This window comes from Lissotriton vulgaris, chromosome 11 (genome assembly GCF_964263255.1).
Source record: "Lissotriton vulgaris chromosome 11, aLisVul1.2, whole genome shotgun sequence".
In the NCBI taxonomy this organism is placed as follows: Eukaryota; Metazoa; Chordata; class Amphibia; order Caudata; family Salamandridae; genus Lissotriton; species Lissotriton vulgaris.
In genome coordinates this window covers 631,987,012-632,007,163 of record NC_141699.1, presented here as the reverse complement: position 1 = coordinate 632,007,163, position 20,152 = coordinate 631,987,012, and the positions used below count along the sequence as shown (strand labels likewise).

General features: G+C 45.0%; 1 protein-coding gene across 1 annotated transcript in view; it reads right to left on the bottom strand.

Annotated features, from left to right (window-relative positions):
• PLOD2 (procollagen-lysine,2-oxoglutarate 5-dioxygenase 2) overlaps positions 1-20,152 on the bottom strand; it is a 294,168-nt gene that overhangs the window by 16,154 nt on the left and 257,862 nt on the right. Inside the window, exon 15 of the mRNA XM_086942510.1 lies at positions 12,208-12,273. Coding sequence (XP_086798636.1) covers positions 12,208-12,273 — 66 coding nt within the window. The remainder of the gene's footprint in view (positions 1-12,207; positions 12,274-20,152) is intronic.

Sequence of the window (20,152 nt, the reverse complement as noted above, 5' to 3'; positions counted from 1 at the left end):
GGCTTTGCGCTACAATGTCAATCTTTTTAAATGATCCAGGAGCCCATGTCTCAGCAATGGCACAACTGGAGTATGCACACACAGAAGCAACGAGCAAGCCCACTCGTGTGAGGCCTGCCAGTTCCTGCTGCTGACTCAGCTTTTGTGTACTGGCACAGAGTCGGCCTTCACTTCCTTTTGCTTTGGCATGTGCTCCTTGCAGGCTGGGGACTGTGCACGAGGTGCCTCCTGCTTCTCCCACGCATGGGAAGTGCACCTAGAAATGTGGAAGTAAAGGAGGCATGGGGTACCCTAGTACAGATCTCTCAGTGTGCTGGGCTCGGAGGATGGAGTCCAAAATATCAAGTGGCTCTGGGGAGAGGCCACACACACACCTCTCCCTGTTAAATAAAGGGTGTTGAGTAAACTCCGTGGGTGGCTCTTTCTGGAGAAGTAACTGCCCAAAGCCCCACAGATCTCTCAGTGCACTCGGCTCAGAGGATGGGGTCCAAGAGCTCAAGTGGCTCAGGAGAGAGGCCCACACACACCACTCCCGGTTAAATAAAGGGTGTTGAGTCAACTCCATGTTGTGGCCCTTTCCAGAGAAGAAACTGCTCAAAGCCCAACATCTTTGGTTCTCTACCCAATCCCCTGATGGGCCAACCTTACCAGGTTGAAGCGCCTGATGGACTAACCTTACCTACTTTCTGCAGCCCCTGGGGCATATTTGCCTCATTTATGTGGGGGACCAGCTCTGGGCCTTAGGAATATTTTTTCCATGTCTGCTAGCCTCTCAATTTGGTTGGGGAGACTAATTATTAAGGGTCCCTTTAACAGACCTATCCTCTGCCTGGCCTTATGCTTTCTCCTATTTGTGCATGGCCTCCAAAGGCCAGCACAGTCAACAAGCAGACCACCCTCCATTCCACATTCCCCAGGTCCCATGACTTTGGCCATCTTTCAGGGCATCTCTGCGTCATTAGTGGAATCAATGGCTAGTCCACAGAAGTCCCAGAGTAACCCTCCAGTGTCCCCTAACAGATCCACTGTGGTGCAAAATAAGCTCTTTAGAGATCCATCTTAGTCCTGGCTATCAGTTGAAGAGTCACAAAATCAATCCTTGCAGAGGTGCAGAGGTCTTATAAATCCCAGCTTGGAATTATGTCAATGCCTTATCCCCAGGTCCTATGTCCTCTCTGGTGCCTTCTTTTTGCAGGGGTTTTTAATTATCGGTGGAAAGCTTTGGCAGGTAGGTACATCTGCTCAATCCAAGAGAGCCAAGTAACTACGTTTGTTTAGGCTTCTTTCTTAGTTGCCATTTACAAGTGTGTTAGAAAATGTCCTGGTAATTCAGCCCCGGCCTACAGACCTACATTAAAGACATACCATCATGGACCTCTGTAACTGCAGCAGAGCAGAACTGCTTCCCATTATGAGATTCTAGTGACTGACGCGGTAATCAGTACTTCTGCTGAAACAAATCACCAGACCAATATGGATGCTGTGGATCGTGTTATTCCAATAGGGCCAAAAATTCCTGTAGCTGGCCCCCACCAAGATTAATGACCCAATCATATTGAGAGGCTCTATAACACATTTAAGTTAATAAAGTTATTTTTCTCAGTAAGAGTGATGTATGCATGAAAATGCTTTTAATAAGGAGTGGTGAAACCAGTAGTATAATTTAAATGGACTTGGATAGATACTGGAAACTGAGTGCAGCAAAGATTAAGTTGATAATAACTAAGAATATCATTTTCTACGGTGTGTGCAGCCTAAGAACATTGTGACAGTATTATTCCCTACTTTCTGCTTGTATTCACTTTATTCCTAAAACTGTTCACGTAATTACTGAACCACGCATTATTCTCTCGTCCGCAATGAGTTAAACCTTTTTTAGGATGATAAATAGTTTTAAACAACAGATAAAATGGCAGGGGATTGGATCAAGCAAATAATATGTATGAAGCGGTTTGAAGTCCCCTTAAATTCAACAAATAGAAAGAAAGCTGTAACAATGCACAGTTGACTAGGATGCATTCAGATACATCTGTCCCATCCCAGTATTCTTGCCAAAAATAGAAAACACTGTTCCTTGGTTCCAGAACATAATAGCTTCTCTCTTATGAAAACAGTTGTGGGAGACATATGGGGCGGTTCGCAGCTTTCTTTCAAAATTACATAATTTCCATAATAAATTACACAACTCAATTGTGTGTTATTTTGAACACAAAATATTATGTATATCTCCAATGAGATACAAAGTAAACATACACTAGCCAAAACAACAATTTCACTGAGGTGAGTTAATCTGGAAATAAAGGGCAAATGTAAACACCATTGACCAGGTTTTCATATTGACCCTCATAATGTGAAAATATACAAAGCTATGGGAATGTCATCTCTACACAGCTTTTGTAGACTTGCGGTCAGCTTTTGACATTGTGCCTGGAAGCAATGTTATGGGATTGTTTAAGGGAGCAAGGTGTACCTACTAAGCTTTTAGAGCTGTCGATAGACCCCCACAATGACAATTACACACAAGTAAGGTGGGGGCCACAGGGAGAATTAGCAGATCGTATAAAAATAAACAGGAGGGTGAGACGGGGCTGCCTACCTGCAACTATACTTTTTACATTGTATTTGAACGATGTTATAGCTGTCCTTTCTGATTGTATTAGTTACTCTGGAGAAGTGTGTCTCAATGGTTAGAGCGGCAGACCCTGAGGCAGAGGTCTAGCCCGGGACCAGGGTTCAATTCCCGCCTTGGCGGGTCTTGGGCTCAATTTCCGTGGACCTGATCATTCTCGCCCCGGTGCCTATTCAAATCATGGGTCCCACTCTACAACTCTGGGCAATAGCTTGCTTAATCTCCACAATGGCCTCAACAACGCTAGGATGCCTCTCCAAAACTACATGGGACCCCGTGATGGCTTTACTATTTGCAGATGACACTCTGCTGATTTTCTAAACCCTTAAGGGCCTGCGGACGTTGCTCAACAAATATAATACTTACTGTATAGACAAAGGTCTAGAAATCATTCCACAAAAAACAAATATAAGGTTATTAGACCTTATAAGTCGTATGGGGTAAGTTATGTCTACAGCAGAAAAGCTTTAAGCGAGTGGCCAATTTTGTCTTTCTAGGCATAATGCTGAAAAGTAAGCTTCTTTGGTCTCCACATATACAGAAGTGGAAAGTTGTGGTCCCACACAATGCAGCGACCATACTTAAAAAACAACAGGCCACAACATCTAAAGAGATTTCCCTGATAATTGAGGTGTATAGGTACAAAGCACAGGCGGCAGCTCTACACGGTTCTGAGCTCTGAGGCACAGTTAATGTGGACAAACTCATAATTGGGAAAAACAAATTCATAAGATCCCTATTACGTCTTCTGAAAAGAACACCTCATGTCCCATTATTGCAGGATGTTGCCCTTAAAAAAAATTAGCAGCTTGCGGCTCTATGACCTCTACTCTATTGAGTGTGGATATGGACTGTGCCTGAGCTTGCACCCTATAGACAGGCCATAAAGGAAATCTTGTAGACTGATACCAAACATGTTCACTTGTGGAGTCATTTTGCTGAGGAGACAACTGAAACAAGTATACTTGGAATACATTTTGTGAGCTTTATACTCAAACCCAAGAATAGGGAGACAGTCTGCACAGTTCCTAGAGGGTAACGGTTGTCCTCACTGTGAATTGTTTATGGATAAGATATGCCCACAGTTAGCCAAATTGTATTTTCTAAAATTTAATTACGGTATACTTGATATCGAAGTGCATACATTGAAATGGATAGGACATATTGGGGAACCCGGAGATGTTTACTGCACTTCGAGTAATATAAAGTCTTAAGAAAATGTGGTGTGTGCTGTTTTGCTGTCCTACTACAAGAGGGAAAGGAGGTTCTGGATTCGATAACTATGCTTGAAACTAGGCATAACGCATTATCAAATTGCCTTAGAGTTTCGTTGAGTGACACCTTAACCTCACTGAGCAGGTTACTGTTTCATTAGAATTACTGCGGTGAGAGGGAGGTTTAACTTCATGACAAGCTAGTCGAAGTCGAGTAGCCCTTACTGAAAGTACATTGCGGTACATTGCACACGCACTTTTGTGAAGGATTGAGAAATGTTGCTGGATGTTTTATGAGAACCTGCTGAGTGGTTTTAAAGGACAATGCAGATTATGTCAGCCAAGAGTTTTAAGTATATTTTATTCTTCAAATAATTTTTCTTGATGTACTGTATTATTGTGTTTGTTTTTAAGGAATTGCATTCTGAAATAAACAATTCTGAAGTGTAGTGAAGAAATAAAGTTGAGGATTCATTGTAATTGCTAACCAATGTCAAGTGCAAGTTACACCCATATCTTAAGAATAATAATAGTCTTGCTTAAATCAGGCAATGTTAGACCTGGCATCTTTGGCATAGTTTTATGCTAATTTTAGGTCTTCAGACCTCCTGTTTTTGCTGACTTCATTTTTGCTGACCGTAGGATTATGCGCCCTTTTCCACTGCTCTACTAGAGTGCTAGTGCTTTTATCCTAAAACATGGTAACATTTGCTTATCCCCATTTGGCATATTTCTTTTACATTTAAGTCCTTAGTAAATTGGTACTATGTGTACCCAGGGCCTGTAAGTTAAATGTTACCAGTAGGCCTGCAGCACTGTTTGTGCTACCCACTTAAGTAGCCTTTTAAACATGTCTCAGGCCTGCCAATGCAGAGCCTGTGTGTGCAGTTGAAAATGCAGAGCCTGTGTGTGCAGTTAAAACTGCCATTTCGGCCTGGCAAAATACACCTCTTGGAAAACAAGAAGGAGAGTAAGGAGTTGCGTCCGTAGTCGTCGGACGGGGAATACTCCTGATTCCCTGGTCAAGGTTCAAAAGAACAAATGGAGGAGTACTACCCGATGAGGGTAACTGAAGGCTTTTGTCTAAACCAAGGAAACATTGTTCCTTTGTTAGTAAACCCCTCACTCACCACCTAGTGGTGACTTGCTTCATCATCGGGGCCCACCCAAGTGGCCTAGCGTCACTTGGGTGTGCTTCAACACCTGCGTTTGCAGTGGAGCAGGTAGTGAAGTGTGGGGTGCGAACAAAAAAGAGTGTGAGTGTTAAAATTGTCCTGGTTAATGCTTTTATACAGTGTTTAATAAAAAAGTAACTGGACAAAATTAAAAATATAGGTGAGATAGTAGTAGGGGAGTTACGACCTACTTATCTCTGTTTATGTGTTGGTCGACATGTTTGTACCAATTACCAAGCAGCGAGCACGGAGAAGTAGGTTATCCGCCTGATTTCGCCACACGCAACTAATATGTTGTAACCGGTGTAGCGCCCTACTCCTGCTTGATGCAGCTCGACTAGAGCCCCAGCTTTGTTTTTTAGCACCCTTAACCCTAGGTGTGCTTACCCAGGAGTATATTTTTCTTCTGGATGACCAAGGAATTAGGGCTGGGTGTGTCTTTTAGGGGGCACATACCACCCACTTCCTTGTTTTGGTCCTGAGGAATACCGGGGATTTCCCCATATGGTAGAAACATGTCGACCAACACATAAACAGAGATAAGTAGGTCGTAACTCCCCTACTACTATCTCACCTATATTTTTAATTTTGTCCAGTTACTTTTTTATTAAACACTGTATAAAAGCATTAACCAGGACAATTTTAACACTCACACTCTTTTTTGTTCGCACCCCACACTTCACTACCTGCTCCACTGCAAACGCAGGTGTTGAAGCACACCCAAGTGACGCTAGGCCACTTGGGTGGGCCCCGATGATGAAGCAAGTCACCACTAGGTGGTGAGTGAGGGGTTTACTAACAAAGGAACAATGTTTCCTTGGTTTAGACAAAAGCCTTCAGTTACCCTCATCGGGTAGTACTCCTCCATTTGTTCTTTTGAAAATACACCTCTTGCCAGGCCAAACCTTCCCTTCGAATATATGCAGGTAACTCCTAAGGTAGGCCCTAGACAGCCTCAAGGGCAGGGTGCAGTGCATTTAACATATAGGACGTGTATTTCTATGTGTACACGTTCTGGTGGTGAAAACCTCTTAAATTAATTTTTCACTACTGCAAGACTGATCTCTACCATAGGATAACATTTGAAGTTGCCTTATTTAATTTTATTTGTGTAATTTCCAAATGGGAGGAGATTATTGGTTATTTTAGGTGTCTCTAGAATCCTAATATAAAATCCTTACTCATGGTGGAGTCAGATTTTAAATTACAAACCTGAACGGCCACTTTTAGGAGGGGCGTGGCTAGCGAGCCAACATGGCAGATGCAACTTGATAGCGCTTAGCAGTACATCCCTCTATTCTCCTGATTAAACTCCTGCATCCAGCCCTTCCACACTACTAAATACGTTGAGCATGAAGATACAGGTCTGCAGCCCTTCAATCGTGCTGCAGACATGTGAAAGTTGCAGAGCCATAATGCGATGCCCTTCTGCCTACTCGGCGGGGAGCCAAGGGTGAGACAGGAGCCTGGTTGCCACGAGCTGGAGACAGATGTGCCAGCCCCCGGCCAGCTGAAATGCGGTGGCCGCTGCTGCTGCGATCCCTGTGGCACTGACCAGAGGCATTGGGACAGCGCCTGCTGCCTCCCTGGAAACTGGCATTCTGGGCGATGCCCCATGGACAACACCCCAGACGTTTGATGGGCCGGCCACTTGCTGTCTGGCAACGGACAGCTGTGACCTACTTCGCCTGGCAACAACTGCACCGTAGTGCTACCCGCATTGCAGTGGATCCTGCACGAACCCTGGGCAGGACCCGCCCCAGCGCTAGAAGTTACCTACACACCCGACCCAGCTGTTGAGGCGGTGGAGACAGCGGGCGGGAAGACGCCGCATCTCATGCCCATTCCATGAGGCCCTGCCTGCTGTGGCTGTCGGCGCTGGGGCAATAAGGCTGTGGAAACCAGGTATGGTGCATCGGAACCTGTAGGCGGGAAGCCCTTCTCACCGGCATGGCCCTGATTGCCCGGCAACACAGGACAGTGCAACAAGTGGAGCCCGCACCATGCAACTGCTGCTATAATCAGCGCCTCCACCTGGAGGGCCCAACAGCGGGGTGAGATGTGTATTTGACCCCAACATCGCTCCCGGCAGCTTCCCGACACAAACTCGTTAGGGAGTGCTGTGGACGCTGACGTCTCTGCCTAGGCCAAAGGTACGCCATTTCCGCCGTCCTTGCCCCCAATGCATGAACGCTGACCCTGGACCTCCTACTTGCCTCCACTGCCCTCCAGGCTGGGACTCCTTGGGTGGGCCTTATCCAGCAGTCCCAAGGCTGACTTAATGGTCACCTACCAGATCAGCCAGGACACCTGACAGGCGCCCCTGTGGCCACGCTCCTCACGCCACAGAGTGACGCAGCTCACCTCGGAGCCCAGGACTGCCCGCACAGTGCTCCACGTCGCCTCTCTGACCCGTCACCCCAGATAGCGCCGTGGGCCCTAGCTATCCATGGCGCTGTGCAACTTGGGACATGTACATGACAACTGGTTGCAGCTGAAGGCCACCCCTGAACATCCACGGCCTCAATCCTGCTGGCACTACCGAAGCCCAAGGGAGACGTGGGTAATAGGCAGACTGCTTACAGCTCCTCACCCTTTCCCCCAGCGCCTCCTGGACCATGAAGAGGCCGCAGTGGTAGTCCTGACACCAAATGAAGTAGAGAGCCATTACCCAGCTGAGGTGCCACTGCTTTCGGTGCCGCTGCAGCTTGTGCAGCTGCAACGTTATGGCGAATTAGCCATAGAGCTACATATTCAGTTGCTGACCTAATTGAGCTACCATCACTGCCCTTTGACGGGTGTGGGCCTGACATCATCCCTTCAGATGTCGAGGAGGTGACTGTCCCAGCGCCTTCCATATAATCTTTCACCTGCCAGCACTTGCCTTTGCGACGCGGCAACCTAGCCAGGAGTTCCACCCGTGCTGCACACTCTGTGTGGCACCACCAATGACGTGGAATGCTGTTGCGCCTCAATGCTCATCTTTTGGCTGTCGGTGGATACTGCGGGTGCCTCCGGCTGTGTGCCAGAACCACAACCTGCACAAACATTTTCCCACTCTTCGCTTACAGTCAATGCTGTCCGCCCAGAAGCTTGCCATGGGACACCTCCAAGCAAACACACAGCATCTGGACGTGAAGTCCAGCCCCCCGCACTCGTTGCTTCCAGGAGATGAGGCAACTACTGATGGTTCTGGCATAGCACTTGCAGCTAAACTGGACTCAGTGCTGACTGTTGTAAAGAAAATTGGGAATGCATTACACTAGACTAGGACATCCCTTGAATCGCGTATCGATAAAGTCACTACGGATTTCACCTTGTTACGCGCTGACCACCATAAGCTGGCAGTAGAAGTCTAATCACATGAACACTCTCTCAGAACGCAAACCGTTTGCCCAAAGCCAAGCTGCAGCCCTGCAAGATATCCTGGACCGCATACATGCGCTGGAGGACAGAGTCGAGGACTCTGAGGAGCGCTTGCGCCGCAACAATGTTCATGTGGTGGGCTTCCGGAGGGTGAAGAGGGCCGGACTCCAGAGCTTTATGTTGAACGTTGGCTGAAGGATCTTTTGATTGTTGGGACACTCTCTCTGCACTTTGTAGTGGAACGTGCATCTCATGTGCTGGCACACAGACCACCTCCTGGAGCCCACCCGCGGCCGTTCCTTTTCAAACTTTTAAATTACGCAGTCTTGCTTGAAACTCGCAAGCTCTCAAGCCTGCAAGTAGGCGGAAATCAAGTCATGTTGTTCCCGGACTATACAGTGCAATTCCAGAGGCAGAGAAGCACCTATACCGCTGTGAAGCAACAGCTGCGTGCCCTGGACCTCCCATACTCTCTGCTGTTCCCTGCCAGACTTAGAGTGGTGGCCGACAGAAAAACCTGCTTCTTTGATATGCCTGCTGATGCTTGGGACTGACTGGAAAGCTCCGGATTGTAATCAATGCAGAAGCGCCCAAACTCAGTTGCAGGGGATCCCGCCAACGAGGATGCCAGAGTAATACAGGCAGTGCACCTGCGAAAACGGCAGCACCAGACCCGGAACAGAGCCGGCTAGAACGCTGAGAAGCCCTGGAGGTGGCAGAGATACTGGGTACACAAACTTACTGTGAGAACCGTGAGATGGCGGATGACATTAAATGATTGCTACAGCGGCAGCTGGACCAGCACGAGCTACTGTGCATGCAAGAAGAGGCTTTTATTGTAACTGTCTAAATTGTTGACCTTTTATTACCTGAACTACCACCAATGACTTGATCTGTCATGTGCACACACACCACATTATAGCAACAACTTCCAGGGTGCGCATACAGCATAGGTGTTCCTCGCCACCCAGGCTGGGACACAGGTTACAGATCCGCATCATAGAGGGATAGTCGATGCTCCCATACAGGAGCACATCCCACCCCACATCCGTCTCTGCACTGACAAAGCTATAGCTGGTGTTGGGCTAGATATGGTTTGGACGAGTCCCATCCGGGTGTTCGCTCTTAATGTGAGCACAGTTCATTTCTATGGCCTCTGTTTTGGTCTCTTATAATCAGCCCGAACCCCCCCTACACAATACATACCCGTGGCTCCGTGGCCCACCCCATCCTTCTAAGACAAACACGCTAACCTGAAAAGACCACTTTTAGGAAGTTTACATTTTCTTACCTTAGCCATTTGGTGCCTGCAACCTTTCTCTAGTCACATGACTGGGTGTATTTGGTAGTTGAGCTTCAAGTATTCCTCCTAGACAGCCACGCACACTAGGAGCTTAGGTGTGACTGGATGGGCCATCACTGGCAGGATGGGATGGGAGGGGAGCTGGGCCCATTCTCACTTAAATCTGAATAGGCTGTGACCTGTCTCCACACAAAGGGCGGCATACTGGCATACTCTCTGCAGTTAGTTTGGAACTGGGCAAGGAAGGCATGGCCTCTGGAAGCTTTTTTCCACTTCAAAAGCGGACTTGTGTATAAAACAAGGACCTCAAACACTATCACTTCTGGACCTGCATCACTTGAACTCAGAGCCCAGAGTGACTCCAAGGGCCAGTTGGCTGGCCTCCTGATGTGAAGGCATAAGGGACATAATAGGCTTCCAACAACCTTGTATCTGCACTCTGCCATCTGTGACTCCACTTTACCAAGTGATGCCACCCCAGTCCTGGACCCGTGAAATTGGGCTTAAGGTGCTTTTCTAGCCTCTGTGGTACCATCAGAACTGACACATTTCCTCTGCTGTGGAGCGCAAGGTTGAGCAGCACCAACGCATTGTGACTGCTGAGTGGGCTGGACCCATCAAAAAAGATTTGCAGTTGTAGTCTGCATAGCTTTCAGACCAACCACTGCACGATGCATCATTGCAGGCCCTTGCATCTCTTGTTGATGGCAGCCTCGACAACGAAGCCGAACTCCACATCACATCCTCAGAGCACTCCGGAACCGACACCCCCCCGACTGCGGGTGCATCCTCGACATAGGATGTGGCATCACAAGCCCCATCAACAAGATCCTCACCATTGCCAAAACAGGACCTCGCACTGCTGCCTCACCACATCTCGGAACCGACACATGGCCTCAGCTGTGTGGCTCAACTCCGATGCTGATCCACTCAATGCTCCACAATCAAGGATTTAAAGTACTCTGTTCAGTGTGACTAGCTCGAACCCTTTAGCCGGCCTGTTCTCCAATGAGGTCGGCCTGAACTTGTGACTGTGTTCCGGTCCAGCACAGGATATGCACAGTTAGCACTTTACGCTTTTTGTTGCCATTTTCTATAAGAGTTTTCAAATTCAATATCTCCAGTTCTACTGATTTGTTTTTTTTGTGTTGGTCCTGTTTTATTCATTAAAGTAAGCTGTATTGTTCTAACCTGGTGTGGAATGTTATTGTGGATTGTCACTGTTTTATTGCTTGAAGTGTTGCACAAGTACATTACCCATTGCCTCTAAGTTGAGCCAGACTGCTCTGTGCAAAGCTACCAGGGATTTGAGCACAAGTTAATTTGGGGTTTGCTTGTGCCGTGAGGTGTCTGCCACATGGTGAAGGGATGTTTCCAAACATCCATTTTGCTGTGGCAGCTTGCAGTGTGGGCCTTTTCAAAATGGATATTTCCGATAACCCTATGGGTGGTCGCATCCAAATTGTGAGGTCAGAACCACTGACCTATGGTCGGGCGGTTCTAGACTGCTACGGTGTGCCCGACATCGTAATTAGGCTCTTAGTGTCTGAACTCCTGGTCTCCTCTACCTGGCAATTTACAAGTTGCCAAGTATTTGATAATGAGCAGTGTCCAAGCTCAAGCTTTTTTTTAGACTTATAATTCATGGGTACAATTCTACTGTAAGCATAAAAAGGCAGAGTTGGTTTACTCCAAACTTCAGGGGGAGAAGTACCATAACCACCCAGAGCCACTGAGAACATCTCAATACACGCAAAATCCTCTTCATTGCATGTACATGAAAGAAAGTCTGCCTTCACTAAGCTGGGACACTGGGTGAAGAATGTTTATTCTGAAACCATGAGGACCTTGTATTTTGTTGGCATGCAAAATGAGGAACATCCTTGGTTATCATGGGCATGTTTATCTATGTCCAATATACTCTCATTACTGACTACCTGTTCACAAAATTACTACCAAAATGCCCCTGTATAAATTTCATCAGGCAATCACAAGAGAGGTCTTCCCTTCTTCAAAATGAAACCAAACTTCCATCTTCTCTTCTTTAAGCACATCACTGCCAGACTGCAGCCCTAAAGGCCAAGAACTCCAGAGTCAAATAGCAGACTGTTGTTGTAATTTCTGTAAAGGCTTTGTACGCTGCCCTTTTGAAGCTGCTTTTGAGAATGATTATTGAAGTTTGAGAAGGGCTTTAAGAACCCACTTTTTAAGTTTAATTAAATGATAATTCAATCAATGCAGCAGGTATTTTCTCTGTCTAAGCACCAATGGATCACTTGTTGGTGAACATTACATGAAAAGCCATAGTGTAACATTGCACGTGCAGCACTCTGAAATAGCTTTGAAGCAGGAGCTGTGACATAGACCAGACTAACTACAAGATAGAGTATGGAACTAGGGAGAGAAAATGAGCCAAGTAGTTCTTACCTGTTTTCAGTATGATGCACCTTTGTGATTCTTGTAAATCATCCAACAATTTACTTTTCATTTAAGACTACAGAAAATGAAGTAATTTCTTACCTGCTCTACAATATTGTCTGTGAAGATTTTTGAATAGTTTGGGTTTATATATTTTTCTTTCCAGTCCTAAAAAAGAAACGAGGTTCTGTTAAAATAAACAAAGTCTTTATTTTTCCATTTATTTATATTTATATTTTTTTATAAAACACGTGTGGGACACCTCTTTAACAAAACTGCATATGTACACTGAAAACATGACATGCATAATATAATTGTATAGTAAAATGCATCAGAAAAGGTCAATATGAAGTTTCTTCTAAATAATGCATGGAAGTACTTAAAACTTAGTAGGATTGGTATGACCAGGTGTGGGCCCTGTGTGCACTCTGTTACTGGAACCAAGCTGTTCCAGGCTGATGAGCCCTAAGTAGGGTGAAACCAGCCCATGGTTGCTTGTTTTATGATTCAGAGAGGACCTGGCCTGGCAGTTCAGGCTGGACTGTTCCCATTGGAGCAGCATTAAGACTGCATTTGGATAAGTCCTAACCGAGGAGGCATGTTGTGCAAAACAAAAATAGACTGGGATGCAGCCCAGAATAATTACCAATGGCTGAGATTAATTCAAGCATTCCATCCTTCATTTTTTGTATACTTCAGATGATCACCCTAAGTGGGATGGGTATGCACAGCTGTGGTTCCTGTGCACTCTGTGTCACTAGAACTAAGTTATTCCTGGCTTGTGAGCCCTAATTTGGGCAAGAACGGTTGTAGGTTGCTTGTGTTATTGTTCATGGAAGACTTGGACTGGCAGTTTTGACTTGTCTGTTTCTATTGGAGCTGGGTCAAGACTGATTTGAATATGGCTGGGTCCCAACTGAGGTGACATTGTGTGCAAAATAACGATATACTGGAATATGGTCTCAGTAATTGCCAATTGCTGAGATTAATTTAGACATTACAGCTATCACGTTTTGTATACTTCAGTTCCTCCAGCTATGAAGTAAAAGATTAGAGGCATTTAAAATGAAAATTGAAAAATCAGCAGATATGCTATGAGAATTGCAAATTCTACTGCTCCCTAAAGCTGTTATGGATACCAAAAATGGAAAGAGGCAGAATAATTAATGGAATATCTTCCAGAATAATGTAGCCGAAGAGGATCTGCAGTGCATTTGGTACAAACCATCTCCTCATCATGATTCAAATCAGTTTTGGATTTTATAGACAAGGCTGGCTAACAGCTCAGCACAAGCTAAGTCGTCAGGAAAAGTGTGTTTCTGAAGTTCTGGCTAATGTCAGAACATGTATTTGGCAAATCAGTTCTTGACACGTTGAATAAAATGAAAAAAGATAACAACACTGATATATGTCACTGGGAGCTTTCAAGGTCACCAACAATTTCCAGACAGACAGAATTTCACTTTAGCTTCACTGCAGCAAGTACTACAAGCACAATTTCAGTGACCAATTTGATCTAGAAGAAGAGGGAAAGGACAAAACCCAAGAAGCCCCAACCCTACTTCCAAGTGAAAATCTATTTATTTCCTTGATCACACAATGTCAATCAAAGTGTGTCTGAGGTGTTCTCATGAACAATGGGGCACAATAATCTCAGAGGGAGGCACAGGAAATCTGGGGTTGGCAATGCAATACAGTCTTCACTACAATATTCACTTTGTGGAATAGCCTTATATAGGACAACAAAATGTTCTAGGAGACATCTTATGCATACAAACAGGTGTCTCACACAAATGGGAATTATATAAGCCACCCATAAGACACATTTTCAAAAGTAGGAAAAACCATTAGCAGATTCATTGTGCACAAAATGCTAAAACTGCCTCTCAAATGGAAATCCAGGTCCAAGGCCTATGAATATCAGTGAGATATGGAAGTAATGGGGCCCCTCACCACATTCCACGGGAGGATGATCCCATCTTTATGCGGTACACCACTAAATACAAATTCATCTGCTCTTTGGTATTACCCATAAAGCATGTATCCTTAGATATTTTAAGTAATAATTAAACTCCTGAGTTTGAATGCCAGAGTATAGTAGGATACGTTAACCTATATCAATATTCAAACTTTCTACATATCTAGCAATTCATATGTAAAACTCGATGATCAATATGATTTCCTCATTAACAGAAACAGGACCCATGGGACAGAATCATATGACACTTATCACATGAACAAATCCAAGGCTCTAATACTGAGTAGGGCAGAATGGAGGGATATTTACCAAACTCAGTAAATACAGAAACCAAAAGGTAAGGTACTTACTGGTTGCTGAAACTATCTCTCATCTCAGGTTCGCCTTAGTTGGCATTTATTGTAAACAAATGTGCAGGTTTCACCTTTTTACCCTGCCTTCACTACTGTTCAATCTTGCCTAGTATTACCTGCCAATCTCTTTTTGGTGAAAACAATGGGGGTGCAATAAATATTACATAATTCAGAAATGTGTGCACTGCTTAATTCAAGCAAGCAAGAAAATTAAAAGATAGATTGACTGAGTAAAATAATGATCTCCAAACATTGACTATGGGCCTGATTTAGATCTTGGCAGATGGGTTACTCTGTCACAACGGTGAACTCAACTGAAATATTAATCCCATTATATCCTATGGGATTTATATTTCACCATTGTGACGGAGTAACCCGTCCGCCAAGATCTAAATCAGCCTCATAGTATTTCACATAAAGGTAACAAAACACAGAAAGCACTAATGAAACCAAAGGTTACGCATTTTTGCAGAAGAAAAAAGCCACCTATGGAAACTGTACCTATGCTTAATAATGTCTGCTATTTGTCCCTTATTTTGTTGTATCCTGTCCCCTGGACTGTTACTTTAAAAAAAAGCATATATGCATAAAGATGTGGACTAGTGCAGTGGTTCAAGCCTTCCCTCCTCTATGTGAGAAAAATTCTCTAATTAAAAAGAATCACAGTGAAAGTGGCCCTGATGTACTTAACAATGGCTTATGACTTCAATTGCAGCCACACACTATTAATCTGTTAATGAATGTCATCGGGGTTAATAACTTGGAGTGGGTGGAATTTTTCATCCTACCCGTGGAATTGGAGGAATTTTGTAATTCAGTGTTACTTTTGTAAAGTAGAATTAATTAATTCCGCGTTTGTGCCCTGCCAGCAGAATACAAATAATCAGTGCTGCTTTTAGTTACTGCTGAACCCACACACCAATCTTCCTTTGTTCCATACTGCGTTAAAGTAATGAGGGAATCTCTGTCTCCAGCCTCCACGTGATGCCTTTCCAACCAATTAGACAGATCTTTACCATGTCCAGGAATGGCTGGAGGCGCTCTTGTTAGTTATTTGATTGGGTGTTAAAGCCCGAAAAACACAGTAGGTTGGAAGAATGCTTGTCAAATTGTTCAATGGCTGTGGAAAGCTACACGTAACCCTCGAACAGTCCTTAGCTGCTGCACATAATAATAATACGGCATTTTATAAAGCGCGAACAGCTACCTCACAAGGAGGTGTCCCGGCGCTAAAGAACAGGGGCCTCATTTATGAAAAGTGACGCATCGCTGCGTGAAAACAGCGATGCGTCACTTTTCACTGCGCACTCCTTGCGACACCAATTATGCGTCATATTTAATGTATGACGCATCATGTCGCAAGGACTTACAGATACGTCAGTATTTATGACGCATCTGTAAGCTCAAAAGTGACGCATTGCTGGAGTGTGTCACAAAAGTGACGCAACTCCAGCAATGCGTCCTTTCACATGGGGAAAGCCCCATGTGAAAGGGCTTGCGTCAGTCTTACGCCTGCTGTGAGGCAGGCGCAAGATTTTGACACAACAGCATCCTAAAAGTGGCGCAGTGAAATCTCATAGATTTCACTGCGTCACTATTATGAGGCTTTTTGCGGGGGAACGCCCCCTCTGCATACATTATACCTGACGCAGGTATAATGTGGCGCAGGGGTTTAAAAAGTGACGCATCTACCTAGATGCGTCACTTTTTAAATATGGCGCAACAAGGCGCATTTTGTACGCTGCTGGTGCGTCACAAAAAGTGACGCCCCGGAGGCGCAAAACAGACGCAAGGCCTCATAAATAAGGGCCCAGGTTTGACCACGAGGACTAGGGTAACGGCGCCTAGCGCAGTTGGGTGAAAAGGCAGGTCTTCATCATCCGCTTGAAACAGAGCTCGGAGGGGGTTTGCTGAATAAAATTACGTGCTACGTGCCTGCCTCTCGACAGAGAGTAGGTTGGCTGGAGTGAACAAGTCAGAAGATGCTGGGTTTTGTTATGGACCCGCACCCCAATAGCCTTCCTGCAGTGGAGCCGCGAGCAGCACTACCACTTACAAGTACTGCTGCTTCTTTCTCATGAGTACTCCATTTTCGTAGCTATGTGTGCTCACTGCTCAGTGCAGAATAGCTGTGCAAACGGGTCTATTACCCTTACAAATCATGCAGTTACTGACCCAGCAAACAAATGGGGGTGCATAAAAGTGGCGCATAAACAGGATATTTAATTTTGCACAGCAAGGCCCATTTCAAACTTGGCCTAAATTTTGTTGCTATCTCTTTGGAAGTCATCATCAGTCTCGCACATCAGATGCTCCCGCTTCTGGTTACAGGCCAATGTAACCTATTTGCAAATCAGGTCAGGTGTTGCAAACTCCTATAACTCTGGCTCTTTCCTATGTAATTTTAGGCAAGCGCCAAATAAACCATATAGGAGATCGTTGCGCCACACAAGAACTTTATGCACCTGTGCATGTTTTCTGTGCCTTCCGCAGTATTGGCAGCAACCAGGGGACATCTGTATTCTTACTGGGCACTTAGTGGCTGTCACCGTTTACTGCGTACTCCAGGTTGGAGATCTTGAGAGGGTCCAGCAGCTGTCAGGCTGACTTCCATCAGGCTTTCATGAGCCGTGATACATATTAGTGCTCTTGTGCTCTGCCAGACAGCGCAATTGAACCTGCAATCTCCATGTGATATATGTAAATGATGCAGCCCCCGCTGATTCAGGCGTGTGCTGGAAGCAAGGCTAGGGATTTCATTCCTGCCCTAGTTAGTGGTAGTTAGCAGACCAGAAAGAAATATAAATACGGTGCAACAGTGGGACACACACAGAATAGTGAGTAGACTGGAGACTTACTTCTTCTGACCCATGTCTGTCTGTAGCCGAGAGCACTGAGGGTTTGCTATACGGCACAGAGTTGCACTTACAGCTGGCAGAGCTTCTAGGACCTGCTACCGGCAATGGTGCTCCCCTCTGGGTGCTACCCAGGTTCCCCCCATCACCGCTTTTAAAAGAGGGCAATCAGCACTGGCTCTACGCCGTCAATGGGCCCGAGAAGAGGTGGGCCAGGCAGTGCTTAATTTGTGCCGGTGCTTGCCGGCACTTATTTTTCAGGTATTCTTTACACATCCACAAGGGACAAGGGTCTAAGGGACAGTTTACTAACCAGAAGTAGAAAAAGACCAATGATCAGGTGTGCTACTTGATCATCTGATGATGATTCCAGAGCAGAGGATATCCACTTAAAAGATTAAGTGCAGTGGAAGTGAAATAGTGATCTAAAAAGGATATGGAAGAGAAAATTGTTTTTATTCTAATATCTCTCCCAAACCTAATAAAATGATTTCAGATACGACATAAACCAAATATGTCACTGCTTGTGAAAAGTGGTCGACTAGTTTCAGCCATAAAGGGCTTGTAGCCTAGGCTTTCTTCAGGACCTTTTATAACATTAGGCTACTGCATACGTGAAAACATATAATGAAAACATATAATTATGTGTTTGTCATATTACCTTCAAACAGTGCGCTGAGGTGAAGCCCGAGGCACTGACGGAGAGGGCGGGGTCTAATACACCTGAGTGGTTACCGGGTGAGGTGAGGCCAATACCTCATAGAGGACAGATGTGACAATCACTCTGCCTGTATGAAGGTAATATGACCAACACATAATTATATGTTTTCATTATATGTTTTCATGTATGTAGCGACCACTTTTCACAAGCAGCGACATATTTGGTTTACACTGTATCTGCAATCATTTTATTAGGTTTGGGAGAGATATTAGAATAAAAGGTTTTTTCTCTTCCATATCCTTTTTAGATCACTATTTCACTTCCACTGCACTTAATCTTTTTCCATCACATATTTAGTGGATCTCCTCTAGATACATCAGATGATCAAGTAGCACAACTGGTCATTGGTCTTTTTCTACTTCTCCATGTAAAGGTCACAGAGACCGATACTAAATTCACACCACATCATCTCCTTTTGTGCTGAAAAGGTTGAGTGGTAAGAAAAGAAGGATATCCAGATGATGACACTGGCCACGATTGGCAGTTGATGGAAATCTGTCTGTTTCATAATGGTCTCTGTGTTAGATATCAGTTCGGATTATGGAATAGAATATTCCTTTTAGAATTCTATCTAAGTAAGCTGGATGGCTGAAGGTTGCTTTGTCTCTTTTCCTTAATGGGTTTCTGTTTGACCACCAGATTTTTATGTATTGAACTTATTTTTCAGGACCAAGTCTATGTCACCAGGACACTGGCTGTGATTGCCATTGCTTGTTGGCCACTTTGTTACACTGTTTTATGGTCCATTTTCTGTTTCTAACAATGCACTAATTGTCTCTGCATCGGAAGCGGAAGTCGAGTTAACTTGCAGTTGCAGTAGAACCGAGGGGTGAAGAGAGGTTTTCCTGCTCGGACACTTGCTTGCTCAGACGTAGCGCACTAGAGTTGGAGAGAAGAAACTATTGATCTGCCTCCGTTTTATTGGTATGTGTTGAATGGTGGGACTCGCCTCTTTAAGAGTCCCCCAGTATTTGCATCCCGCGTAAAGCCCTGCAGGAGGCCAATTACCGCTGTCAAGAAATATCAAAAATTGCATGTACATGGTAATAGGTAAGATTTTTAATGACAGGGCCCTGAAACTAACAACGGACTACATCCAATTTCAAAGCACTTTATATGCTCCCTCTGTCAATTATGAATATGGATTAGTGCTTTCATAATTGGCTTATTTGGTTTACTGTTAAGTCCCTAGTACACTGAGGGTGCCCAGGGCCAGTAAACCAAATGCTGCTAGTGTGATGGCAGCACTGATTGTGCCACCCACACAAGCAGCCTTGCAAAAGGATCTCAGGCCTGCCATTGCAGTGTCTGTGCGCAGTCCAGTACTGCCATGCTGCCCTGGCAAGTGCGACCACTTGCCAGCCCCTAACCATCTTTTCTTACATGTGAGTCTTCCTTAAGGTAGGCCCAATTACCGCTGTGGGCACGGTGCATTGTATGTGAAAGGTAGGACATGTACTGGTGTGTGTATCATGTTCTAATAGTGAACTACAGTGAATTTAGTTATTCACTATTGAAAGGCTATCTGTCCCAGAGGATAGAAGTGGGAATTTATTTATGACATCATATAAATATAACTTCCCATTGGGACAAGATAGGAAGGTGAAATTTAGTACGTCTGAACTCAGAATCTAAAGATGCATCTTTTAGTAAAGATAATTTTTACATTCTGTGTTTGAAAATACCACTTTTGGAAAGTCCGTATTTTCTTGCTTAGCCATCCAGTGTGCCTCTGCTAGGTCTGTGTACTTACTGTCTGGCTTTGGAGTGACAGGGGGTCGAGATGTGCATTCACTGTAGACAGCCACTGGGGGGGGGGGGTTGAGGTGTGTCCTGCCTTTCCTGGTTGCGTCTGGGCTGGGCTGAGTAGGCCTGGGCTGCATTTAAAGGAGGGGAAGGAGATTTCCTTTCACCTGAATGGGCCTGGTCTGCCTTACACAATGCTGACTCCATCTCCTGTCAGGAAGCTGCACCACAGAGGACAGAACTGGTTTGGACTGAGTGCAGAGCTTCTCTGACACTAGAGAAATAGGAGAATGGATTATAAATGTTGGGGCCCAGACCCCTGAACTTTAGATTACTTTTGGATCTCAAAAGGAACCTCTTCCAAGGAGAACAGCAGGGAAAACTGAAGGAGAAG